This window comes from Gossypium arboreum, chromosome 11, assembly GCF_025698485.1.
Source record: "Gossypium arboreum isolate Shixiya-1 chromosome 11, ASM2569848v2, whole genome shotgun sequence".
NCBI lineage: Eukaryota > Viridiplantae > Streptophyta > Magnoliopsida > Malvales > Malvaceae > Gossypium > Gossypium arboreum.
In genome coordinates, this window is record NC_069080.1 from 5,011,123 (window position 1) to 5,036,658 (window position 25,536).

The 25,536-nt window shown below is 31.3% G+C and overlaps 5 protein-coding genes across 7 annotated transcripts; 1 reads left to right on the forward strand and 4 right to left on the reverse strand.

Annotated features, from left to right (window-relative positions):
* Positions 1–216: 216 nt before the first annotated feature.
* Positions 217–5,322, forward strand: LOC108479517 (probable LRR receptor-like serine/threonine-protein kinase At5g10290). The gene is made up of 13 exons (XM_053021566.1): positions 217–519; positions 1,278–1,418; positions 1,956–2,088; positions 2,253–2,324; positions 2,421–2,564; positions 2,662–2,733; positions 2,898–2,963; positions 3,107–3,177; positions 3,308–3,451; positions 3,581–3,922; positions 4,224–4,618; positions 4,725–5,040; positions 5,175–5,322. The coding sequence occupies exons 2-12, from the start codon at positions 1,352–1,354 to the stop codon at positions 5,037–5,039; spliced, it is 1,821 nt and encodes a 606-aa protein (XP_052877526.1). The 5' UTR covers positions 217–519; positions 1,278–1,351; the 3' UTR covers position 5,040; positions 5,175–5,322.
* Positions 5,323–5,423: 101 nt separating this feature from the next.
* Positions 5,424–6,734, reverse strand: LOC108479518 (zinc finger protein STOP1 homolog). Its single transcript, XM_017782178.2, has one exon. The coding sequence runs from the start codon at positions 6,643–6,645 to the stop codon at positions 5,596–5,598; it is 1,050 nt and encodes a 349-aa protein (XP_017637667.1). The 5' UTR covers positions 6,646–6,734; the 3' UTR covers positions 5,424–5,595.
* A 4,282-nt stretch (positions 6,735–11,016) lies between these two features.
* On the reverse strand, positions 11,017–12,212 carry LOC108477759 (protein SENSITIVE TO PROTON RHIZOTOXICITY 1-like). Its single transcript, XM_017780257.2, has one exon. It carries the CDS (start codon positions 12,125–12,127, stop codon positions 11,114–11,116), a length of 1,014 nt encoding a protein of 337 aa, XP_017635746.1. The 5' UTR covers positions 12,128–12,212; the 3' UTR covers positions 11,017–11,113.
* Positions 12,213–17,480: 5,268 nt separating this feature from the next.
* Positions 17,481–20,647, reverse strand: LOC108480030 (ras-related protein RABH1e-like). 3 transcript variants are annotated; one of them, XM_053022144.1, is made up of 8 exons: positions 20,527–20,647; positions 20,203–20,369; positions 19,728–19,798; positions 19,227–19,315; positions 18,959–19,070; positions 18,530–18,620; positions 17,956–18,206; positions 17,481–17,840 (listed from the first exon to the last, which is right to left on the reverse strand). In XM_053022144.1, the coding sequence occupies exons 2-7, from the start codon at positions 20,317–20,319 to the stop codon at positions 18,060–18,062; spliced, it is 627 nt and encodes a 208-aa protein (XP_052878104.1). In that variant the 5' UTR covers positions 20,320–20,369; positions 20,527–20,647; the 3' UTR covers positions 17,481–17,840; positions 17,956–18,059. The 3 variants fall into 3 exon arrangements, with proteins under 3 accessions (XP_052878104.1, XP_052878103.1, XP_017638418.1); XM_053022143.1 differs by lacking the exon at positions 20,527–20,647 and having other exon boundaries at positions 17,481–17,604; positions 17,749–17,840; positions 20,203–20,490; XM_017782929.2 differs by lacking the exon at positions 20,527–20,647 and having other exon boundaries at positions 20,203–20,490.
* A 656-nt stretch (positions 20,648–21,303) lies between these two features.
* LOC108480029 (UDP-N-acetylglucosamine transporter ROCK1-like) lies at positions 21,304–24,597 on the reverse strand. Its single transcript, XM_017782928.2, has 7 exons — positions 24,152–24,597; positions 23,410–23,458; positions 23,093–23,319; positions 22,611–22,809; positions 22,369–22,512; positions 22,047–22,121; positions 21,304–21,752 (listed from the first exon to the last, which is right to left on the reverse strand). Exons 1-7 carry the CDS (start codon positions 24,277–24,279, stop codon positions 21,591–21,593), a joined length of 984 nt encoding a protein of 327 aa, XP_017638417.1. The 5' UTR covers positions 24,280–24,597; the 3' UTR covers positions 21,304–21,590.
* Between the last annotated feature and the right edge of the window lie 939 nt (positions 24,598–25,536).

Below are 25,536 nucleotides of genomic sequence, written 5' to 3' on the forward strand. Positions count from 1 at the left end.
CTATGGATGGAGTTGCACATTTGTACACTTACTTTATAATTTTTATGCTGTGTGGAAAATATGATTTCAATAAAATATATTTATTATTTCGTAAATATAAAAGTAATAAATACAACTAATTTATGCCATAAAAAATAAAACAAGAGGAAGAGGATAAATGTGAATTACCAGATTCTAATCTGAAAAGGAAAAAAGAAAAAAAGAAAAAAGAAAGAGGGTAGTAATAATTGCAGAGTTAGAAAAAATAAGGCAATAAATAAAGAGAAGACTGAGAGGAGGAGTAGCAAAAAGCAAAAAGACAGAAGCTTCTTATTTGATTTTTGCTTTTTCTTTTTCCATGAGAGAAAAAAACTCAAACAAATATACTGTCATCCCTTTCACTAAGCCAGCTCATTACTTCTAATTTACAGATTAGAAGGGAATCAAAGATTGATTCTTTCACTTTTGAAGTTACATGGTACATCTGAAATGAAAAAACCCTTTTTTTGTTTCTTCTCCAATTTGATTCCTTCCTCAAAGGTAAGCTACTTTCTTCTAAATCCATTTTTTTTTTTAGATTCTAAGGTTTGGGTTTTGTTGAGTGACTGATATCTTATTGTTTTCTCTTTGCTTTTTGGTCAAGGTCAGGGTTTTTTTTTTTTTTTGTGTGTGTGTGTGTGTGTGTTGGGTTTTGATAGTTTTAGCTTGGAAGTTCATAGACTTTTAATGTGTCTCCTTGTAGTTATTGAGTTGTACTTCTTTCAATTATGTGAGAACCATTTAGCTGTTCTTTTCCGTATTGTTGTTTGAAATGGAATTCCTTGGTTAGTTCTTCATTTATTTCCCTAGTACTGAATGTTAATACCTGCATTTACTGCTTTACAACCTGGAAGAAGCCTTTTGAGCATATCGGAATATTGTTTGGTTTTGATGGAAAAGTTGCTGCTACTTCCTAATTTATATTTATTACAGTTTATAAGTAGCTTCCTATTGTAACTAAATTCACAGTTGTATTGACATTATTATTATTATTATTCTTTGAAATTTCTCCATTGCACCATTAACTTAATATTGGCAATTCCGTTTCATTCATTTTGAATCAAATTGGATCTTAAGAATTTTAGCATTCAAGAAAAAGCAGATGTTTTACTTGCTCATAATAGTGATTTTGCAAAGAGGTGATTGTCCTTGGGGAAGCCCCACCAGGTCTGTGAACCTTGTAATGGCTGAAGTTGCAGGAATAGCTCTTTAGCTAATTGTGTTGTGCCTTACATTTTTGTGCTTGAATGTTTTTGCAGAGATGGAATTCACTTTTATGCTCATGAGATTTTATATTTCATGGAATTGATCATTGGGGCTAACTTTGTTGAAAATGGAATCCTTTCGTGGTTTTATTATATTGGCTTGCTTGCTTTCTTTTGTATCTGCTAATTTACAAGGTATGTGGTTATTTCTTGTCTGAATTTTTTTTTCCTGGTCAAACATGCATACGCTGCACATGTGGAGGCAATTGTTCTCTGGTTTCACTTGGTGTGATAAATTTGATAATAGACATCTATTTTTTTTTTTCTCATAATACTAGTTACTTCAGAGTTTTAGCTCTTTATTCATGCTAAAGAATTTAGACGTAAACCAAATATGTTACTTAGCCAGTAAGCTCAAATGGGAACACAATAAGATGCTAGAAGCTTTTCGTTTTGCTCAATGAGCTCTAGATTTGGTTTCATATATGCTTTTAATCAAACTATATAATACTATATTTCCTCTACTGAGATATTAGCGGGTTGAATTCTAGGGAGAGACATATGGATGTCTAAACATGTGCGCGTGTGTGAGTCGTATAGTGAGATGATATTCCTCAGATAATCTTGTTTCTTTGTTCTATTGATTTTATATACCAACTCTTTAGGCCTGGTTTGGCCTGGCGTTATTTGTTTGCATAATTTGATTATGAATATTCATATCATTTATTTCAGGAGATGCTTTATTTGCATTGAAGACTTCACTCCGTGCTTCACCCGATCAGTTGAGAGACTGGAATCCCGATCAAGTTAATCCTTGCACTTGGTCAAATGTTATGTGTGATCCTAATAATAATGTCATTTCCGTGTAAGTAATTTGCTGTACTTTTATTTTTCCTCCTTGACTATTATTCATAGTTGTAAATATATGCATACATTATTCAATTGATTATGAAATGTTTATTATTATTTGTTCATTCTTCTTCATTATATAAATAAATAGTTATCCTTATATCGTAATTCTGCTTTCAGGATGTTGGCATCCATGAACTTTTCTGGTATGCTGTCCCCTAAAATAGGAGTTCTGACGACACTTTCATCACTGTATGTATCGAGCATATTCAATCAAACAGTATATTTCAATAGTTTATGTTCTTCATGTGTTCATATATCTCTGTATACCATGTGTTCATCCTGTAGTACATTGAAAGGAAATGGTATAACTGGTGAGATACCAAAAGAGTTAGGGAACTTGTCGAGCTTGACCAGCTTGGATTTGGAAAATAATCGTTTAACCGGAGATATACCTTCTTCCCTCGGTAATCTTAAAAATCTCCAATTCCTGTAAGTACTGCTGTTTGTTTTATATTTAGGCTTATTTATTTATTTGCAGTGTCTTGTATTTAATTATTTTAAGGCATCCTTTTTTTCATTCAAGCAGGACACTGAGCATGAACAATCTTACTGGGACTATCCCTTTGTCAATCTCAGATCTTCCAAAGTTGATTAGTCTGTAAGTATTGCATCCAGATTGATATCTGAATGTCTTGGAAAACAGCACTTAATTGACTAAGCCTTAAGTTCCCAGTTTGTAAAGTTGCAAACTTGAACGAACAAGGATTATTTCTCTTTACTCTTTTTAAAGTTACCGATGGCATGGTTGAACTATTTCTGCAGTCTGCTCGATGGAAATGATCTTAGCGGTCAGGTTCCTGATCATTTGTTCCGCATTCCGATTTACAAGTATGCCTATCTTTGATTAGTTCATTTCATTTCCTATTTTAAGACAAAGAAATATAAATATTGTAAGTGGTTGATTCAATTCTCACTACGATCACAAATATTTATCAGCAGTGAACTTAAGCTAACACATTTATTTATTTCAGTTTTACAGGAAACAGGCTAAATTGTGGTCGAAATTTTCCGCACGGTTGTGCGTCAAAAGGAAATGAGTCGGGTAATTGGATTTACTAATTTGAGTGAATTGCATTGTTTTTACAGCTTTCAATGGTTTCAAAGATACCCCCATTTAAAAAATATGTACCATAATTTGACCAGCTATCTCTGAGGTTTCTCTTCGTTTGCAGGTTCTTCACAGAAACCGAAAGTTGGAATTATAGTTGGAATTATTGGCGGGTTTATAATTCTTCTTCTTTTCAGTAGCTTGCTGTTTTTCTTGTGCAAGGGTCGACGGAAAGGCTACAAGGCTGAAGTTTTTGTAGATGTTGCAGGTTGGTGCTACCTTTCATTCTTCTGAGTAAAAACTGGTGGCTGCTGATTGGACCAGCTGATTTGATCAAAATGATTTTAAATATATAAAAAATAATTTCTGGTCCAACTGAATAATTTTGAATGGTCAGGTGAAGTCGACAGAAGAATTGCTTTTGGTCAATTGAAAAGGTTTGCTTGGAGGGAATTACAGTTGGCTACTGATAGCTTCAGTGAAAAGAATATCCTCGGACAGGGAGGTTTTGGAAAGGTTTATAAAGGCGTGCTTTCTGATAACACAAAAATTGCAGTTAAGAGATTAACCGATTTTGAAAGTCCTGGAGGAGATGCGGCTTTTCAACGTGAAGTCGAGATGATAAGCGTAGCTGTTCACAGGAATCTCTTGAGGCTGATTGGCTTTTGCACAACACCAACTGAACGCCTTTTGGTTTATCCGTTTATGGAGAATTTAAGTGTGGCCTATCGCCTTAGAGGTACTAGTTATTTGAGAATTTAATTCAACATTACCATATTACATATATTTTATCATTCTTAAAACGAACTTCCTATCAAAAACGAACATTGTGCTATTGCCATTAGAGCTACTTTAGGTGCAGAAAAGTGCCAGTTATGTTGAATTTTTATTACCATTCCGTGAATCTGCTGAGGATGTCAAATGTGTCTTTTTGAAATTTCTACAATCATCGGACTGTTTTTATATAATTTTCTGTTTTGTAAAGCATTCAGTTCTACAGAGCTTCGTATAATATGCGACTATTATTGGAACCATTGCAGAACTCAAACCTGGTGAACCTGTTTTAGATTGGCCTACAAGAAAAAGAATAGCCCTAGGTGCAGCACGTGGACTGGAATACCTTCATGAGCATTGCAATCCGAAGATCATTCATCGGGATGTGAAGGCAGCTAATGTATTATTGGACGAAGACTTTGAAGCAGTTGTTGGTGACTTCGGCCTAGCAAAGTTGGTTGACGTCAGGCGGACAAATGTAACGACTCAAGTTCGAGGGACAATGGGTCACATAGCACCCGAGTACTTGTCCACTGGGAAGTCATCGGAAAGGACAGATGTCTTTGGTTACGGGATTATGCTTCTAGAGCTTGTAACAGGTCAACGCGCGATTGATTTTTCACGCTTGGAAGAAGAAGATGATGTTTTGCTGCTTGATCATGTAAGATAACTAAAAATCTATTACTATGTTGGCTTTCACATTTGCAAATGAACAGTTCTTAATAGTATTGTTGTTTTTGCTCCCTGGTCAATTTTTGTTTGTGAAGGTCAAGAAGCTGGAAAGGGAGAAAAAGCTGGATGCTATTGTAGATCGGAACCTTAATAAAAACTACAACATCGAGGAGGTGGAAGCAATGATCCAAGTTGCATTGCTTTGTACACAAGCTTCACCCGAGGAGCGTCCAGCAATGTCAGAGGTGGTGAGGATGCTGGAAGGAGAGGGGCTGGCTGAGAGATGGGAAGAGTGGCAGCATGTTGAAGTTACGCGTAGGCAAGAGTACGAAAGACTTCAAAGGAGATTTGAATGGGGAGAAGATTCATTATATAATCAGGACGCCATCGAGTTATCCGGCGGAAGATGAGGTAAACATATAATATCCTAGTTAGTTTGTTAGCTAAATCAAATGTTTCACTTTAGCCAAAAAAAAAAAAAAAAGCCATCATATTATTTCTGTTTTAATATCTGAATCATTGTTCGTCGTAACTCTCCTTTTCAGCATGTTGTATTCGATGATTTCTTGTTTGTGTTTATTGAATGGAAGAGCAAACCTGAAGAAAGGGCAATTTTCAGTTAATTTTGCTCTTAATCTCAACATGGCGCCTTTGTGTTGGTGTGTTTTAAAGAAACCATATTTTTCTCAATCACTCTTTTTCCTGATTGAACCATACATAAACTTTGAGTTGTAGCTTGGCAAACTTTCCAGTTTACACTTAAAAACACTTGCAAAAAAAAAAAAAAAAAAGCATTTTGTTATTACAAGAAGCTAACATTATTATATGTTACAACAAAGATTATTGGAAAATCTGAAACCAACACTAAAAATCAAAAATAGAACAGTGTAGTAAAGGATGGAAAACATATTTGCAACGTATAATTTTACACTAAATATAGATCCAAGTCTTACCTTGATGAAAATGCTACAACACAACGCGAGACGGTCCCAACACATCTTGCAAAGAGTAATTCTCAAAAGACCCAAACCCATCAAGCAAATCGAGATCATTAAAAAACCCATCATCCAAATAGGATTCTTTCTCCGTCAACTCATCTTCATCTTCGTCTTCAGCTTCCTCCATTGCCACCACTCCTTTCAGCTTCTGATCCTCCTCGGCCGCCACTGCCGGCATATGCCCTTCGAACAATGATATATGTCCAAAAAGCTTATCTTTCCTTGAAAACCCATTCCCACAACTACATTTCCACTTCTTTCTCTCTTCACCTACGCCACAATTCTTCAAATGAGCCTTCAAATCCGCCAAAACCGAGAAACTCTTCTTATGGCACCTATTGCAACAATACATTTTTGGGCAATGGCTTCTCTTGAAATGGTTCCTTACACAAATAACCGACTTCAGTGGCCTAAATTTTTTATGTTTCTTGTTTCTATTACACCCCTCATATGGGCACGAGAATTGGGTTTTCCGAACTGTATTCTTTACTTCCGGTTTCTTCGCCAACGCTTCTGGAGTTTTGTACTGATCTCCGTGAGCCCTCATATGCATCCGTAGATTCGCATCACGTTTGAAACCTTTCCCGCAAATTTCGCAGAAATGTAAATGTTCCGAAAGCAATTCGACGGCGTCTAATTCGATTACCTCGGACTCTCCTCCATCGTAATCTTCGAACTCGGGTTTTGTTTCTGGTGTCGGGTTTAGAACCGGAGCCAGATTACGGTAATGGATTTGGGCACAAGAGAGAAGAGCGGCACCGTTGATGATAGTTTGGTGGACGGCGTTGACGATTTCGGAGGAAACGTGGTCCATTTGATCTTTGGAGATCAAAGTGTTGGTGTTGACCGATTGAGAGAGGAAATCTTGTAGAGAGTCCATCCTTCTTTTCACCGTCGAGAGATTTTGGAGTGGAACACGTAGATCGGCATCGCCGTCCGGCTCTTGTTGCCGTCCAGAGGCTCCTCCGGTGCCGGGATATTCCGACGATATACGTAAGGGTTCTCCGGGATTCGACATTTTTTTTTTGACAAGTGAAGGCTTTTTTTTTTTTTCCCCTTTTCTGAATTTTAATAAGCTTAGGGAAGACTAAGTAGAAAAGGCTTTTGTCTTTTATTTTATATTATGAACTTTGAAAAAGACAAGAGAGCCAAGTTGGAAACACTCGAAATGTACGCTGAGACCGACACGTGTGAATTGCAGATCTCGGCCTTTTAATAACTGCGTGGCTCGCAACTATTGGGTCACTATTTTTTCTTTTGGACTTTTCTTCTGTCCATTTCTAAAATATTTTCATTTAATTATTGCATTTTTTTCCAAAATTTTAAACCTAAAAAATTAGTTATGGCAAGTAAAGTCTTGGCTTAGTGGGAGAGATGTCAAAGTTACAATCTCACATCTATGCTTGATTGAGGTTTATTTTAGTCACTCATTCAATTTAGTATCTAAAATAATTGATTTTTATCGTTATTAACATGTGTTTATTTTAATGAGCTATTTAATTTTATGTTAAAAATATTTTCAATAATAAATATAAGTGAAGTGATAATAAATTTTAGATTTTAGATTTGTAATTGTTTTATTTAAGGGTAAATTATTAAAATAGTCACTTTTGTTTCCTTCAGATTACATTTTAGTCACTTATGTTCGAAATGTTACGTTTTAGTCGCTTACGTTATCATGTTGTAACGTTTTAGTCATTGAGCATTAATTATCGTTAACGGTGTAACGGTAAGCTGACATTGCACGTTAATCATCATTTCAAACGAAAATGTTAGGTTAAATTATACAATTGGTCCCTATATTTTTTCGTTTTGAGCAATTTTTTTTTTTCCTTTTACGTTAAAAGAGATTGAGAAGGGAGAAAAATAGATGGAGAAGTAGAAGATAATGGGAAAAAAAAAGAAAGTTAAAAAACATAAAAGAAAAAAGGTGCTTAAAACGAAAAAAATATTGGGACCAATTATATAATTTAACCTAAAATTTTTGTTTGAAATGATGATTTAACGTGCCACGTTATCTTACCATTACATCGTTAACTACAATTAACGACTCAGTGACTAAAACGTTACAACACGTTAATGTTAGTGACTAAAATGTAACATTTCAAACATAAGTGACTAAAATGTAACCTGAGGGAAACAAAAGTGACTATTTTAGTAGTTTATCATTTATTTAAAGATGTTATAAAATTATGAAAAGATAAAAATTCATTATAATAATATTAATTATAATTTAAAAGAAAATTGTTTGATAATTTCATAACTAAGTTGATGACTCAGATTAAGGATGATACCAACTCAATAAAATGTTTAAATATAAGTATAACTATAAGTTTTAATTTAAAATTTTTTATCAAAACTTTAATGTACGAGATTGCATAATGTACCTCGATACTATGGTTGCTGAAGTTCGATTGAATTCACAGTTCTTCTAGATTCATTTCATCTCTTCTCTTATCAGGAATGAAGGTAGAAATTTTTTTAGGTGGATCGAAATTAAATTGCATATTTTTATAATACTAAAAAATAAAACTTCTGTAATGACCTAAAATTTACCGGCATCAGAAAAGTACATTATTGGGCTTCCGTCTTAACAAAATGGGTTCGTAAATAATTATTAGAAATATTTATGAGTTTAGTGGTGTGTTTAATTAGGTTTTAATTAAGTGAATTTAGCTTAGTTTAGAGTAAATAGGAAAAAAGACTAAATTGAATAAGGGGTAAAAGTTTAATTATGAATGAAAAGAAAATAAAAAGGACCAAAATGAAAATTAAGCCATTTTGCATAAGATGAGGCGGCAAAAATATGAGATTTTCTTTTAGATTTTTATGTATTTTATAATTGTTAAGGTTATTAAAATTATATTATTATATTAGGAAAATAAATTGGAATATGACAAGTGTAAGGTGATAATAATATACAAATGTAATAATAATATATATAATTGTAAAATAATTAATTAATTACTTTGTATTTAAGTAAATAATTATTTATTTGAAAATTAAGTAAAATATAATTAGTAATTAAATAATTATATAATGAGATTTTATTTGATAAATGAATCAAATGGTGACAATTTCACCATTTGAATAACTTATATATTTATAATGTTTAAAGGATTAAATCAAAATTTATTATTTGGGGGCAAAGTACAATTTTACCTTTACTAATTTAAATTTTTAAAATTTTAAAGAGGCCTAAATGAAAATTTCTCCATTTTATACCCGGCTATGCGGCTGCCTCTTATGAGACCTCTTATTTCTCTATTTTCATTCTAAATTCTTTAAAAGATTTCTTAATTTCAAAATGATATTATTGAGATTACAAAATAACAATATCTTCCATTGAAATAACCATAGTGAATTAGGGTTTTTTTTCAAAATTATTATTATATTTTCTTAGTATTAAATATTGTTTAGGTTGTAAATAACTAAATATTAATTATTTTAAAAAGTAGTAATAAAAAATGAATGAAGTGATTAATTGCTGCCGAAATTTGAAAATTTATATGTCGGGTCATTAAATCATCTCAAATTATATACAATAACTTGAATTAAAAAGTTCCTTTACATGCTAGAGTTTATTGCCACTCTAGTTGAACGATGGAGGGGCTCAAAACCTATACTTTTCTTCTTCTTCTTTTCATACAATAAATGTACTATAATGTTACAAGATTTAGTGTTATTGAGATGGAGACACAGTAGCCACAATGAACTTTATTTCCAATGACGGAACTAAAGCTTGCATTGTCCCTGAGGAGGAGAATGATATGGCATGCAGGTGAAGATGACATGATTGTGGAGGCCCAATGGTATAGATCGGATTGGAAATTGAATCAGTCTAACTTTTGATTTTCAGTTGAATTGATGGTTAAACAATAAAATACTAAAAACTTAATATAGTCAATTTTTTTTATATATATTTGAAAGATTATATCTCATATTCATGTTTCTTTTTTTGAAGATTTTAAATAGTTTATACAATGCTTCGATATTCGTGTTTGGCAGTCCAATGGGTTTTAAATGTCAACTTGAATGTCCTATATGGCAGTCCAAATTAAATTTATTTAATTAAAAACCTATTTTCATCCCTTCACTAAACATCCAAGTTGACATTTAAAACCCATTTGAACTGTCAAGTAAGACTACCGTTAGGGAGGTAACGAAGTTTAATGGTAGAGTGACCACTTTGTAACAAAAAGATAATGTAAGTGACCAAGACGTAACATTTTAAACATAAGTGACTAAAATGTAATATGAGTCAAACTAAAGTGACTATTTTTATAGTTTAACCTCTATATATATGCAACTACTGCAGAACTGAAACCCGGTTTTAGATTGGGCTACAAGAATAATAATAGCTCTAGGAGTAGGAGAATACCTTCATGAAAGGTTGCAATCCAAAAATCAATCATGGGGATGTGAAGGTGAAGCTGGATGGTACCGTAGAGCGGAACCTTAATAAAAAAAAATAAAAAAAAACTACAGCATCGAGGAGGTGGTGTCAGTGATCCAAGTTGCATAACTTTGTGTATCGTATCGTAACTCTCCTTTTTGGCATGTTTTATTCCACGATTTCTAGTTTAGGGTTTATTGAATCGACGAAGAACAAACCTGGAGAAAGGGCATGATCTTGTTTTTCTCTTAATCTCAACACGTCCTGTTTTGAGTGTTCAAAGATTAATGTGACGTTATGCTTGAATGGCTGTTAGAGCAACCCTTTTTTTTTTTCCTCAATCGCGCTTCTTCATCGAACCATTATTGTATGCTGAACTATATCAACTTCCCAGTTCTAGCTCGCTAAACTGGAATAATTGGTTTCTATATTATTCCAATTCTTCACTTTATACTATCAGGTTTTTTCGTATATTCGACTAAATATTTATATTGGTATATTTCAGTTATTATTTATTGTAAATTTCGAGATATCAATTTTACTTGCAACATTTACATTCTATGTAAAAATATAGTTTTGAAAATATTACTCTTATAAAAGAGCTTGAATATTTTTATATTACGACTAAGTATAACACACATATAGTTTGATTGTGTTAACTAAATCTAAATAATTTAAATTTGTGGGTTGTGCTACAAACTATCATCTAATAATTCTACTTACGTTCTATATAAAAAAATCTATATAGTATTTACTTTTAAATGTAATTATAAAAATAAAATATTAAAATTAATTTAAATATTAAAATCTTATAGCAATGATACGGATTGATAAACATTAATACAAGATGATTTTAGTTGAAATGGAACAAAATAAATTAACATGATTAAATCAAAACTTAAATTAATTAATACTGAAAGTCAGTTTAATATTATTTCTTAAAATATTTTTGAATAAAAAATTCTTTACAAAAGTTGTTTTTAACCCAAAATAGAAGTAGAAAAATTTAATTTTATTCAAAATACTTTATAATTCAAAATAATTTTAATAAACAATACTTTCAAATAACGCTTTTATCAATCAATACCAACTACCATGATTCCAACACATCTTGCAAACAATAATTCTCAAGAGAATCAAACCCATTAAGCAAATCATCAAATAACCCATCTTCCAAACAAGCTTTCTTTTGTTCATCTTCCTCCATTACGACTATTCCTTTTAGCTTCTGATCCTCCTCTGCCACCATCGCCGGCATATGCCCTTCAAACAATGATATATGTCGGAAAAGCTTATCTTTCCTAGAAAACCCATTCCCACAACTACACTTCCACTTCTTAATCTCTTCCCCGCCGCCACAATTCTTCAAATGAACCTTCAAATCCACCAAAATCGAGAAACTCTTCTTATGACACCTGTTGCAACGATACATTTTCGGGCAATGGCTTCTCTTGAAATGATTCCTTACACAAATGACCGATTTCAGTGACCTAAACTTGTGGTGTTTCTTGTTCCTATTACACCCCTCGTACGGGCACGAAAACCGGGTTTTTCGACCCGGAGTCTTCACATCCGAATTGTTCTCGGATTTCTTTGCCAACGCTTCCGGAGTTTTGTACTGATCTCCGTGAGCCCTCATATGCATGCGTAGATTCGCGTCACGTTTGAAACTTTTCCCGCAAATTTCGCAGAAATGTAAATGTTCCGAAAGCAATTCGACGGCGTCTACCTCGATTACGTCGGATTCTCCTTTATCGGAATCTTCGAACTCCGGTTTCAGTTCTGGAGTCGGATTCGAATTCAGGCAATGAGTTTTTCGGGCACAAGAGAGAAGAGCGGCACTGTTGGTGATGATTTGGTGTACAGCGTCGGTGATTTCGGAGGAAACGAGGTCCATTTGATCTTTGGAGATCAAAGTGTTGGTGTTAACCGATAGACATAAGAAATCTTGTAGTGAATCCATTCTACGTTTCACCGTCGAGAGGTTTTGGAGTGGGACACGTAAATCGGCGGCCAAGGCTATCGGATCAAGTTGCTGGAGAGAGGGTCCTCCGTTGCCGGGATATTCCGACGATATACGAAAAGCTTCTGCGGGAATCGACATTTTTGACTGGGGAAGTGAAGTGTGATTTTTTCTCTAAATTTGGTAATGTAAGATTTTGATAAGGTTACGAAAGAGCAAGTGAGAAAGGGCCATGTCATTCTATTTTATATTATGTTTTTTACTGTGAACTTTTGAGGAAAAGATAAGAGACAGCAAGTTGAAACACTCTAAATGTATCTGATACTGACACGTGTGAAGTAGATCTTGACCGTTTAATAATTGTGTGGCGGCTCTGGGCCATGGGAACTATTGGGTCATTATTTACTTTTGCTTTGAAGTTTGTCTCCGCCCATTTCGATGCTTGAATGAAAATTTTAGTTTTTATTCGCAATTTAATCTTTAAACTATACATAATTTCTCACATTGATATTTTAACCCTACTTCTATCAATCGGTTCCGCTCATTTGAGTTAAGACTGTTAAAATATTTTGATCAACTTTGTGGAGCCGACCAAAGCATCCCACCTGCCATTTTTGTACACATCATATTATATATTAAACTTAAATTAATTTTTTTTATTTTCTCTCTCTTCTTCGTGTCAAAAGTCATTTTCATCCTATCTTTATTTCTAGCAAACCATTCAATCTAAAGAAAATATTGTGTGAAATAGAGACGTCGTATCATTTTGTATCTCTTACCAATTATTTAATGCTATGTTAATATATTTTTTCATGTCATTGATACATTATTTTTGTAATTTTTAACTGAACTCTAAACTCTAGACTTTGAACCTTAAATCTTAAATTCTAAGCACATCATTAAAAAATTATATATTTTTAGAATAAAATCTATAAATGAAAATATTAAGAAGAAAAGAAAGAAATGATATGCTTTAGTCCCAAAAATTGTAGAGGTGATTCTAAGAACCTTAAAAAATACAAATAATAGAGTCATTTATTTAAAATATTAAAATATTTTAATAACAAACATCACTTCGTATGTAACCCTAGTGACATCTATGTAATTAAAAATCACAAAATCTAGCTCTTTAAAAAATAAAACTGTAAGGGAGAAATGTTTAAATGATGAAAACATTAGAATGTGTGCGGGCGCACGTGTAGATATCAAAATAAGGCCATAAACTTTATTCACATATTCTAAAATACAAAACTCTATTTATTCTAAGAAAATATTGATATAAAAAAAATAATTTAACTTCATTCTAACCTCAAAATTCAATTACATGCATGCTATGGAGAGTTATGGAGGCACTAATGAAATCAAGTAAAAACAATTGCATTTTATTTAGTAATTTAATATTAATTCAAAATATAAATACAAGTAAAATATAAAAATAAAATATTTTCATAATTCTTCCTACATATATTTTATGTATTATATAGATATAGATAATGTTAAATTTGTAAATTAGAAATTAAAAAGAATATCTTAAAACATTATAAATGTTAATCGGATATAATGGATAAAATAAAGTAAAAATAAAAATAATTTTGACCTAATAAATTTATTCACTATTATTTTAATATAATAATGTTAAAATTGTCCATTAAAATCTAATATAAGATTAATATTGTAAATGCTTAGGAATATTTAATTGGATATATTGAATAAAAATAACAAAGTATCATATTTAAAATAAAAATAAAAACCTCGTTTTTCCTTATTCGGCTAAAGTATCCAATAATAGAATAATTTGCATACGAAATTTACTAAAATAAACGAAGTGGTGGGGGAAGAATCAAAATTGGGGTTTGGCATTGGCATGCTTTGCTTTAATGTGGGAGACCACAGCAGACTCCCACTCATCACAGTCAATACCGCGTCCTTCAACATATACCCACTTTACTTGTTTGGGATGGATTTGAATAAAATTATAATATAAATATAAAATTTATAACGCATAATACAAATATGGAGTAATTTATATCAGTATCATCTTAAAATTTTATTTTTTTCATTTTAAATATATAAAAGATTTAATATACACATCCGAATACAATCACCTCTCTAACTTCATCTAATAAAAATGATTTAAATATTTTTTAGGGTTTATTCAAAGGAAAAAATAAACACCAAAAATATGATTCTATTTTTATGCAACCGATTTATGAAATTAAAATTTTTTGACTCAATTATTGATGTGGTTTATGCATGATTTGTATCCATATTTATTTATAATTACGATTTATTTTTCATCTGTATTATGATAGAGCATTTCAATGATATTCATGAGATTGAATTCTGATATGACAAAGAGAAGAAGTAATTTGAAACTAAACTATTTGTGCATCTAATGCAATGTGGGCTCTTCAAATGGTTTATTAGTAGACCATAGTTTATTGTCAGTTTAGTTTAATAATAACGAGCTAAGATGCAATTCTCGAAGATTAATTAAAGTGACATATTTCTAATTTGTTTTTTAACTTTTTTGTTGTAGTTATTGCTAGTTTGTTATTCTCTTCTATTGTGATTTTTTTCTAGACAATGACATTTGTTTAACAATTTATTGTTTTATTCATAGTTTGTACTATGTATGATGTCAATATCTTCCTATTATTTATGATAGTATATTTTTTAAAAATTAAATTAATTATATCATAATGATTGTAATGACCAAAATTATTTTTATTAATTCTAACTTTTTTTGTGAAGAAAAACTCATAAAAGTTTAATTCAGAGTTACAATATCAAAAGCACCACTAACATTATATTTATCAATGGCTTTAAACTCGTTGAGATATTTGTCATCACTTTAACACACTCCACATTAGCAGGAGCCATATTGACAATCTTGCCCGCCACAAAATTAAACTTCCTAGAGACATGTTTTACCATCTAAATTAAGGTTTTTATTTTGTAATGTCAAACTTTAAATTTTAATTAAAAAACATATGTTCTTTAAAAATCAAATTAAAAAAATATTGTATTAGATATAAATTTGGTTCCTCTAAACAGTCCACTCACATAATTATTTTAGTTAAAATGTTAAGGTGGATTTTTTTCTAAAATATATATTATAATTTGTCATGACAATTTTTTTATGTTTTAGAAAGGTTTTTTAATTCGCATAAATAAATTATATAAAATAATTAAAATTATTAATTATTTGAGTTAATTAATCTCATTGTTAAAAAAATCATATCTCGAGTATAGTAGTTGAATCAAAACTACAACTTAGATGATTTTCTCATAACTAAAATTATTAATTATTTGGTAAATAGGCAGTAAATTCTTTTAAATGCACAAATGTAATTAGATTCTATCATATATCTTTAAGTTGTATTTAAAAAATTTAAAAATAGAACAAAATCTTTTTAATTTTTAAATACAAGATTAAATGAGTGACAAATATTAATATTAATTTTAATATTATATAAAGATACATGAAAAATTCTTATCTCTCTAAAGTTATCATGTTAATAAAATCCTTAGAATGTCCTATTATATACATATATACATATAGTTAGAGACAAATTGAAGGGCAGACAGTGCCTTAGTCCTTAAAAAAAAATCTCAATTTAGTTCTTTTATAAATAGAAAAATATAAATTAATATATAATGAAATTATACTTTGATTTTCTAAAATGAAAAAAATTCAATTCAGTCTTTTTATAAATAAAGAAATTATAAACTAATAAAAATGAAATAATCTGTGTTTAATCCCTTTAAAATAATGAAATTATAAATTAATATATAATAAATCTATATTTAAATTTATAAAAAATTATAATTAAATTTTCACTTTCCCCATTTTTTTTTTTTGGTTGGCTGGTACATGTAATAGTATAAATAGTATAGATTTAGATGTGTTTATACAGGGATGATCATTTAGTCAAAAACACGAAATCAATTATGAAAAAAAGCTCAAACTTTAAACGCCAGATTCAAAGTTTCATCCAAATCCAATTGCCTCCCCTCAGTGGCCTGGTCGGCGACGCCAGTACTCGCCGCCAGTTAACTTTTGAAGACCACCGACATCTCTTTATAGAAAAGATCTAGAAGGATGACATGCTTGTTAATAACCATGCAAGATTTACTCAATTTGTCTGAAAATCTTAAGCAGAAGATTCTCCCAATTGCTGAAAACAAAGCAAGAATTCATGACTCTTATGTTGATTTTGAAGCTAAAATTGTTTATAAGAATGAGTTAAATTGTGAATATTCGAATATATGTTTTGGCAATGAATACTTTTGTCACTTAATCTATATATTATTAAAGACTCTCTAATTTAATAATTCAAACAATATCAATAATAATATAAGCCCAAATGCTAGTAAAGTTACTGTCAATCATATGTTTTGATAATCCTTCATTCATAATTCACTCACCATTTCTCAATATGTAAAAATCATATTTATGAATATCCAAGTAAGTGTTAACTGCCAGCAAATGAGCTAATTTTGAAATGCTTATAGCAAAACTATTGTACCATATGAAGTAACTTTTATGTTTTACTTGGTAGGGTGAACAGAAAATTAAATATATATATTTTGGTAGAGTGAAAAGAAAGTTAGAAAAGCAATTTTTTTTTACTCTAGGTCTTGATAGAGAATACAGAAAATTTGAAAAAAAGTAATTTTTTCTATCAATTACTTTGTAAAGATAAAAAGATAAGAAAATTAATAAAACTTTTAAATAATATATATTTTAGAACTAATTTGCATATCTTATTCTCTATTTTATCACTCTATTTTAAAATGATTTGCTTTTATGTATTAAGATGATATATTATCATATTTTATATTTTATTTTCTCTTTTGTTCTTTATTATTAGGTGCCTTCAAAATTTTCACCCATCTTTCCATCTTCCTATTTTCTCACTTAAGCAAACACATTTTAGGTATTAATTAAGGGAAATTATTTGGTATACATGAAATTTTTAGACTTCACAAACAATATTAAGAGATTGACAAGTGTCATATAAGAATATAATAAAATATTAAAAATAAATATTTTAAAAGGACACATCAATTTTTCAAAACTGCTTATGAAATAAAAAGATACACTTACAATGTACCAAATACCAACTTATTAATTAAAACGCATATGACTTATAATTAATTAGATCTAAAATTACAAACAATCTTATCAAAGACCCAACATGAGCAAAAGGAATGGAAATTTTCTCTTTTTTCTCTTGGTGAAAATTTTTCTCTCTTTTAACAACTTACAATTTGTCAAATCACTCTAAAAGGAAAAGAAAATTTAACATCTGTTTAACTTTGTTGACATGACATAAGCGTGAATGTCATGTTAACAAAGTTAACCGAAACTAACTTTTCCATCTATTTTAGGATGATTTGAAAAATAATATTAATTTAATGGGTAAAAATATAAAATTAAATAAAATTCTAAAATAACTTTTTGATATTGTTGAATGCCAAAACAAAATTTGGAAAAAACAACGCTTCATTAGAAAGAGTAATAACATGTTCATAGAGAAGTTGATCACACAGGGCACATTAAGGTAAAAGAAAGTCGGGAGCCACAAATAGGATCGAAATTCTTGGGATACCTGTACAAAACGCAAGACTTCAGGAAAGAATTCTCCATAATACTTTTACACCCTGCCTCTTTGGCCCCTCTTTCCTTTCTTAAATTTTAGTTGACTTACGTATCAGAGAATGTCTCAAAAATCTATTTCCGGCATTCCCCTTACCTTATTAATTCATTGCTTGCAGGTCTTGCTCCCCTTCAGCCAACTGACGAAGTTATCTAACCGATCATTAACCCAGCTAAGAAAACCAGGGCCTAAAATCAAACCGGACCAAAGTTGAATTAACATAACTTCTATCCAAAATCCGACTCCAACATATATAATAAAATTTTCATGCCAAATGAACTTAATTTGGTGAATGAGACTTACCTAAGTAACGCGAAGGAAGTTCGGAAACTTTTCTGTTATTTTAGCCTTCAGTTTTCTTTTTCCCTATCTCTTAAGCTAAGCTTGTAGTAAATACAGTATCTGTTTTAACAAGCACAACCACCTCCTTTCTGATCTGGATTTTGATAAGAATTTCCACTGGATTTCAGGTTTACATCAACCATATCGTCCTGTTTTGTTGAAGAAAGAGATCCCATTCCTGGTAAGGCAGCAGCTATCTTGCGGAACAGAGGCTGCAATTTTACATTATTCATTTTCAAACTGCAAGTTAACAAAAGGAGCAAAAAGTAAACACTACCACTGCATCTACATTAAACAAGAAAAAAAATGATGTGCAAGGTACAGCATAAAAGTAGGAGATCAACAATACATATATGTAATGTCACTGCTATTGCAATATGAGTGTAGGATATGAATATGCTTAAGTTTTAAATCTTTTAATATATCTAGAGAATCATATATTCGGACCTAAATGTTGAACATGTAAATATATAAAGTAAAATAAAAATTCAGTTAACAAAACATTGTATGACTATCAAATTGTTGTATTTTCCACCTTAATGTTGAATCCTGCTTTTGCACTGGTTTCTATGAACATGACTCCAAGTTCACGAGCCTTGCTATCTCCTTCCTCTATAGAAACCTGCCTGTTTAGTCACCAAATTGTGCAAATTAACGACACAATAAAAGATATTCACTACAATTTTAGTTTAAAGTTGCTGTTTGAAAATTTTTAGATAGAAAAAGAAGTATTTAAGAAGTATAATCAAGAAATGTTATTTCCTTGGCCATGCCAAATTAGTCAAAAACATCTTCTATGTTGCTCGTGTGCTTGTATGCTAAATGTTACACCTCTTAAGTGCGAAAGAAAAATAACATTTTAAACTTCCTAAATTAGAATAAGCCCAAGCAAATAAGCAATTAAAATTCAGCAATACGGAAACCCAATCAAGAAGTTCAATTATTTTTCCAACTTATCACTTACCTTTTATCAACCAGATCGGTTTTGTTCCCAACAAGGACAATAATGACATCGGTGCCTCGTTCTGTGCGTACTTCTTCAATCCACTTTGAAGTGTTCAAAAATGATTGTCTATCTGCAAAGTGATAATCCAAGTGAGGGATGCGAATAATTCAGGTTAATGCGTACGCCAAACAAATGATAATGGTTATCAAAGAGTGTTCAATTAATAAAACATAATAACTATGCATGTACATGTATGATATAAAGTATTTGGCTAGCTGATACTCACTAGCTACATCATAGGCAATTACTGCAACAGAAGAATCTCTGATATAACTTGGAATAAGACTCCTAAATCTCTCCTGCCCTGCAGTATCCCTGTGAAATTATAAGATAAAACTCAAACAGAGAAGAGATAATAGGTCGAGCTGGGCTATGGCCAGAATTTTGTTGAAATTTTTACCCAACCTTGATCAGGCGAGACTGACCCGAGAGTTCAGTTTACTGGTTTTAAATATTTAAAATTTATGTTTATAATTAAATTCAAATAATGTTTATTTACAAATAGTGATTCGGATCAAACTGGGCATCAAGAAAAAAATCATCCAAACTTGGTCTATTTGGCACTAGTTTGTTGACTAAAATCTAAATTTAGAAGAAGTCCAAAACAAATTTGCAAGAAATATGCTTTGTATTCATTCAGCATTTATCGAAATGAATCGCTGATCAGAGTTATCCAAGATTCTACATTGTTCAGAAAAGAGGGGCGTAGAGGAAGAAAACATAGTACCAAAGCTGCAATCGAACCGTTCGATCTTCAAGATACATTGTTTTTGACAAAAAATCAATCCCTATAGTGGCCTGCAATTGATTTATATCAATGAATCAGGAGCAATTTCTTTTTCTTCAAGCAAAATATACATAAAAACTGCCGATTCAAAATCTAAATTAATCAAAATTTTAAAAAATAAAATAAAATCAAGATCTGGTTAAGCTATCTTGCAAATTACAAAATTGGTCATAATTTCCTGTACCCTAAAAATCAAGCATTTTTTAAACTAAGATCATTTCGGTCGAGATCAACAACAGAAGAAACGACGACATTTAAATCCGTGACTAATACTCCCGATCATTATCTAACGGAGAGAAATAATAAACCAAATACGGGACTAAATTACGAGCGACAGAGGAATTTAAGAAACGGTAAAATCTTAATTAGAAAAAAAACGTCGAATAGTTAAAAAAAAAATGAATGAAAATTTGACCTGATAAGTGGTGTCGAATTTATCGTACATGAAGCGGGTGATAATGCTGGTTTTGCCGACAGATTGATCGCCTAGGAATACAAGCTTGTATTTCGCCAGAGGGGACACCGTCGCCATTTTTCAATTTCTTCTCTCTCTCTTTGATTGTATAAACGAGAGTTTCAGATCTGAACCGGGAAGGAAAATAAAATAAAATTACTATTATTATGGAAATGGAAATGAAACTTTTTAATTTTGAGAAGAGAGAAGAAAATGAAGGAAAGCTTTGACTTTAATCCTTTATATAGTGAGTACGAGAAACCGCCAATAATCGAGAGTCAAAACCTTTGAACAGCTTTTTTCTTTCCAATTTTATCCCTCACTTTATAAGGGGACGGGATGAGCTCATCAGAGTATTCGGGGATCGAGGATAGAATTTTATCCTTGAATTATTCCCACATTTTCAATTTGTCCTATTTAGTATTTATTCGTTTTGATTTGAGTTCAATTTTTTTTAGTTCCAAAAGTATAATTAAAATTTGTTACATATTTATATTAAATTATTATTTTGCATATAAAATTTAAAATCTTATTAACAATGCCAATAAAACCTTTATATTGTTGGTAAAAGTTAAAGTTTTCCAAGTTACAAGAACATTTATAAAGCCCGGATTCTATCACTTTTTTAAGTTTTCGTGACTCCCAAGTCGAAGAGATCAGATTCAATATCTTTTTGTCGATTTTTTCAATACACTAACTATTTATTCATATTTACTTATGTGCTTAAAATATACTCAAAGTGTATAAGTTAGGAATAGTGATTAAATAATAGTAACAGATAGGAAATAATAAAGGGGAATTTGACCCCACTTGGTGTTTTCAATACTTAGGAACTTGAGACATTCCAACAGTAAAAAGAAACTTGAAACCCCAATTGGAGAAGATGTAGATCCATATGTTATAAATCTTAATGGCAGTCAATATATTCAATGTCATCAATTAAGGCCTTCATTACCTCAATAGTGACAAAAAAGAGAGAGGATCATGATATTTTTTTTAGAATCTAACTAGATGCGAAGAAATGCTTAGTTAAGTGAAGTCACCACCATCCATAACTATGTATTTTCTTCTCATTAAAAATAATTCTATAGATCTTCTCAATTACTTCACAATCACATACATGATTATTCAATTCATAATTCATACAACTTTATACTGCTCCAAAAGGTAAGAATTGCATCCTTGGGTTTTCTTTAACTTCCCAAATTCAAGCAGGTACAAAATGCCTTCTTCATTGGCATACATTTAAAATTCCTGTAAACCCTCCCTGTAGAACTTGGGAAAAACAAATGTAAACTATAATAATTGGGGTCACTGTGAGAAATTCCCTTACCTGCCTGCAGGTGTTATTAGGCTTCCTTCTTTTTGACTTTGTACGGATATTTCTGGTATATTGAAATGCTACTAATGACAAGTGGAAGAGCCACGAGACAATATACTGATGGAGGTTTTCCTTCAAACAGGAACTGCAGCATCGCTGTTACAAGAAGTGCCGAAACAATGACAAACCCCTGATCGCATTTGAGAAAATTTTGCTGGCGTAAGTACCCTTGAGAAAACAAAATGCAGTATAGAAAATAAATTCAAACAATAAAGCAAACATCACTCTTCTCTTTAATGATCCCTCAAAAATAATATTTCAAAATCTGCAGGTCTGATGACTTTAGATTTGATATTTTGTTTACTTGATTAACACATGCAATTCAATAGCCCCCATGTCGATAAGCACCCATTTAATCACCACTCCACTCTTCAATGCTCAGTCCTAAGTAGTCACCGTATTAGTTCTATGTAGTTACGCCTACCTTTCTCACGCCACCTGCAAGGCTGGTGACAAGGCCAACAAGAATCCCGCCGACAGCATTGGCTACAACTGGAATCTGAAAAAGGAAGAAAGATAGATGTGTTAAAACTTTAGTATGCATGTACCATAGCAGTTTAAACAAAAAAAGTACTGCAGAAATAAACTTAATGCACATCCTTTAGAGAGAAGTTAGGTAGCCTTAGTTTGCAAAGCTCTCTACAGGCTCCCTACCCAGTCTTATACTATAGTTTCCCTGCTTATGTAAACCCAAGAGCATCCCCTATGTTCTCCAGAGAATTTTTAAGAAAAAGAACGATTATTACCAAAGTTAGTGGAGTCCAACCATAAAAGAATCCATGGCGTCTGATAGCTTCTCCGTCTGGAGACTTAGAGGTACTAGCCAGTAAGCACAAACTTCCAACAATAGACATTTCTACAGTCATCAAGTATGATGAGTGCTTCTTGACCTGTAATAAAGAAATTTTTAATGAAAGTTAAGAAATAGGCAAGCCTAGATAATTTGTTTATTAAATATAGGAAAAAAGGAAAATAGGCCGTTTCTCACCTGAGAAGCCCATTGACATAATGCAGAAGCCAGACCAGAAAGTACAGAAGCAACTAAAACAGGGACAATTCCATAAAATAGAATTTGCTCAGGATCATCAGTGCTAGAAGCTTTGCTAGAACCTTCACCGATACTTAGAAGAACAGCTGCCATGATCAACAAAAACAGAGCTCCAATTTGTTGAATTGACTGCCTTTGCCTGCATAGACACACAACAAATTAAGCCAAAAAACTAAAAAAAAAAAAAAAAAACTATAATGCTTTTGATTGAAATAATACCATTTTGCAAAGAAAAAACAACCACATTCGTAAAACATACTGCAAGAAAAAGCCATTTGAAAACTCAAAAGGAGACTAGCATATTGGTCAGCAGTAATGAGTAATATACACAAACATCAACCTAGTCTCTAGCTTTAATCGGAACCAGTTGATTAGTACTAAAGAAGATAAATGATAGATAAAGGACACCTTGGAGAAGATACCTCAGTATGATATATGTAAATAAGGCAGTGAAAATTATTTTTGTCTGGTTCAGCATTGAGAAAGTAAGCGAATCCAGGTTCCTGTAAGATATTTGCAGCAAGCTATTTTGAAGTGCATAAATTGCAGCAGGAAGACCCGATGCAGTAAGTGAACGCATTAAAGTCCATTCCTTCGCCAGTCTCTTTATGCTACCATCTTTCGCCATGAGAATTATAGCACAGACAACCTAGTAAACATATTCAAAAGTAAATGATCTCATAAATTCAAATGCTTAAAAGCTAAAAGAACCAAAAGTATAAATTACATGTAAGATTACCTTTGCTATTTCACATATCAAGACTGACGTCGTTACAATTACTTCCCGTCTGCATAATAATAATTAAAAAAATGAGTTAAAAACTTGGAAAAGAAAATTTGTTCGAATAGACTCTGGCAAGTATGCAAACAAAGAAGTCAGATGTTGTTTATGATCCATATACATGCTCTGCTACCTGGATTCAAGTATAAAAATCAGACACAGGTATGAGCTCAACACGGACAAGTTCAACTTTTTTCAGAATTTCTATGTATTTGAAGGGTTCTTAGAGAATCATAGCTCTATATCATCTAGATTGTTGACGGATATGGGTACTAACGAAAAATGAAAAGTCAAAGCATACATGTGTGCACTGAGCAAGCGCTGGGATATTCACCATCATTATTAAACTGAATTTACATCCTAGAATTGAATACTTTAAAAGATAGCATTAAGATATGAGCCAACAAGGGTACATTTAAGCAGTTGATGCCAATGAAGATTTCCCGCTACTAATCGCATCAAATTTACGGGCAAACCAAGATGATGCTTCAAGTTCAAGGAAGGAATAAGCTCTCTAGAGACCAATTCAAATGTCAATATCTCTAACTAAGTTGCCAATCTTAAAAAGAACAAGATAAAACAAAAACCAGGAAAAACTCAAAATTTATTTTATATAAAATCCAGCAGGTGATCAATTACAATCCAAATTGAAAAGCAAATAATTAAATAAATTAAAATTTTTTGAAGGAAAAATGGTTACCTGGTGAAGCGCTTGGAGATAAGAGGCTGCGCTCCGTATTGAAGAGTGAGCAAAATGGAGTAAAACCAAACGCGCTGACTCATTTTGCCTGTAATAGGAGTAGAAGCGTTGGGCTTTGTCGCCACCATTATTGGCGACCTTCACAAGTAAGCTAGATGGGAGATTTCTTGTTCAACGTCGATCCTTGCTTGTCTGATGGCTTTGTTGGCGGATGACTGAGATGAGATCAGAGAATGATTCTAATTTTTTCCCCGTCAGGAAAAAGAAAAAGTAGCGGTAACTCTTGCGAATCTTCGGCTCTTCACTGAATTAAACTAAATTGTTTCCTTTCGGCTTCTTCGGTTTAACCCGGCTAATCAAGTGGAGCCAAGCTCAAGTTATACGGGCTCAATTTCAAATTTGAAGATTGACCACTGCATTCCATTTAGAGGTGTAGATGGCCCGGACGAATCAAAATTTTAGGCTTGACTTACTCATATTATATTATTTTAAAAATATATAATACATCAAAATTATTAAAATAAAAATAAATATTTCTCAACAAATTAAAAATAAATTTTAAAATTATATCCTTAAATAACACATAGGTACAACTTAACAAGTAAATACCTTTAAAGTAATAACAAAATTAATAATAAAATAAGAGTTATACAATATACAATTTATAATAACAATAAATTTTTAATGGGCCTTACTTTTATCCAATTCTATTTTTCGAGTCTATATTTTTATCCAAACCCTCTTAAATTTTAAACGAGTCTTCGGGCCGAACCAAATGACCCGACCGGTTTAACTCCATTTCATTAAATTTGTTTATCTAATAATTTCTATGATTTTACTAAATAATAATAATTTCATCATTTATGTTGAAGTTTATGTTAAAATTGAATTGTTTTTTCCCATATTAATTAATATTAAAAATATGTATAAAACAAATAATATATATCCGAATTAGCTATGATTATAATTAAGAAGCAATGAGGTTAATGATTGCAACATATTCGAGTCAAATTAAAATAGCTTTGAGGAGGACCATAAAGACTTAAATAAAATAAATCTATAAATATTTCATATATGCTTTTGAACCAAATTTGATTATTAAAATTTCAACTTTTACAAACATTATCAAAATTTCATTGGCCAATCTATAAAGTTAACGTTTTTAACAATATTTCACGTGTGTGAATTGTTACTAGAAAAACACATTCATATTTAATTAATATTTTAAAATTTAGAAATATATAAAACTATTTTAAAATTTAAAATCATTAAAATTATAAAAATTAATTAAATTTTGACATGTCATCTATGTGATAATACATATGTATGCCACATTAGCAATGTTAATAAACATTACCTTTTTCATTTATTACGAAGTGATTTGA

Excerpts from the sequence above, each read along its gene's own strand:
- LOC108479517 (XM_053021566.1), top strand. The coding sequence starts at position 1,352 with ATGGAATCCTTTCGTGGTTTTATTATATTGGCTTGCTTGCTTTCTTTT. Across the intron at positions 2,325-2,420 it reads CTGACGACACTTTCATCACT|TACATTGAAAGGAAATGGTA; the intron begins GTATGTATCGAG and ends TTCATCCTGTAG. Across the intron at positions 2,734-2,897 it reads CTTCCAAAGTTGATTAGTCT|TCTGCTCGATGGAAATGATC; the intron begins GTAAGTATTGCA and ends CTATTTCTGCAG.
- LOC108479518 (XM_017782178.2), bottom strand. The coding sequence starts at position 6,645 with ATGTCGAATCCCGGAGAACCCTTACGTATATCGTCGGAATATCCCGGC.
- LOC108477759 (XM_017780257.2), bottom strand. The coding sequence starts at position 12,127 with ATGTCGATTCCCGCAGAAGCTTTTCGTATATCGTCGGAATATCCCGGC.
- LOC108480030 (XM_053022144.1), bottom strand. The coding sequence starts at position 20,319 with ATGGCGACGGTGTCCCCTCTGGCGAAATACAAGCTTGTATTCCTAGGC. Across the intron at positions 19,316-19,727 it reads ACGGTTCGATTGCAGCTTTG|GGATACTGCAGGGCAGGAGA; the intron begins GTACTATGTTTT and ends ATAATTTCACAG. Across the intron at positions 19,071-19,226 it reads AATTGCCTATGATGTAGCTA|ATAGACAATCATTTTTGAAC; the intron begins GTGAGTATCAGC and ends ATCACTTTGCAG.
- LOC108480029 (XM_017782928.2), bottom strand. The coding sequence starts at position 24,279 with ATGGTGGCGACAAAGCCCAACGCTTCTACTCCTATTACAGGCAAAATG. Across the intron at positions 22,513-22,610 it reads TATGTCAATGGGCTTCTCAG|GTCAAGAAGCACTCATCATA; the intron begins GTGAGAAACGGC and ends TCTTTATTACAG. Across the intron at positions 21,753-22,046 it reads TTGCAGGTGGCGTGAGAAAG|GGGTTTGTCATTGTTTCGGC; the intron begins GTAGGCGTAACT and ends AAATGCGATCAG.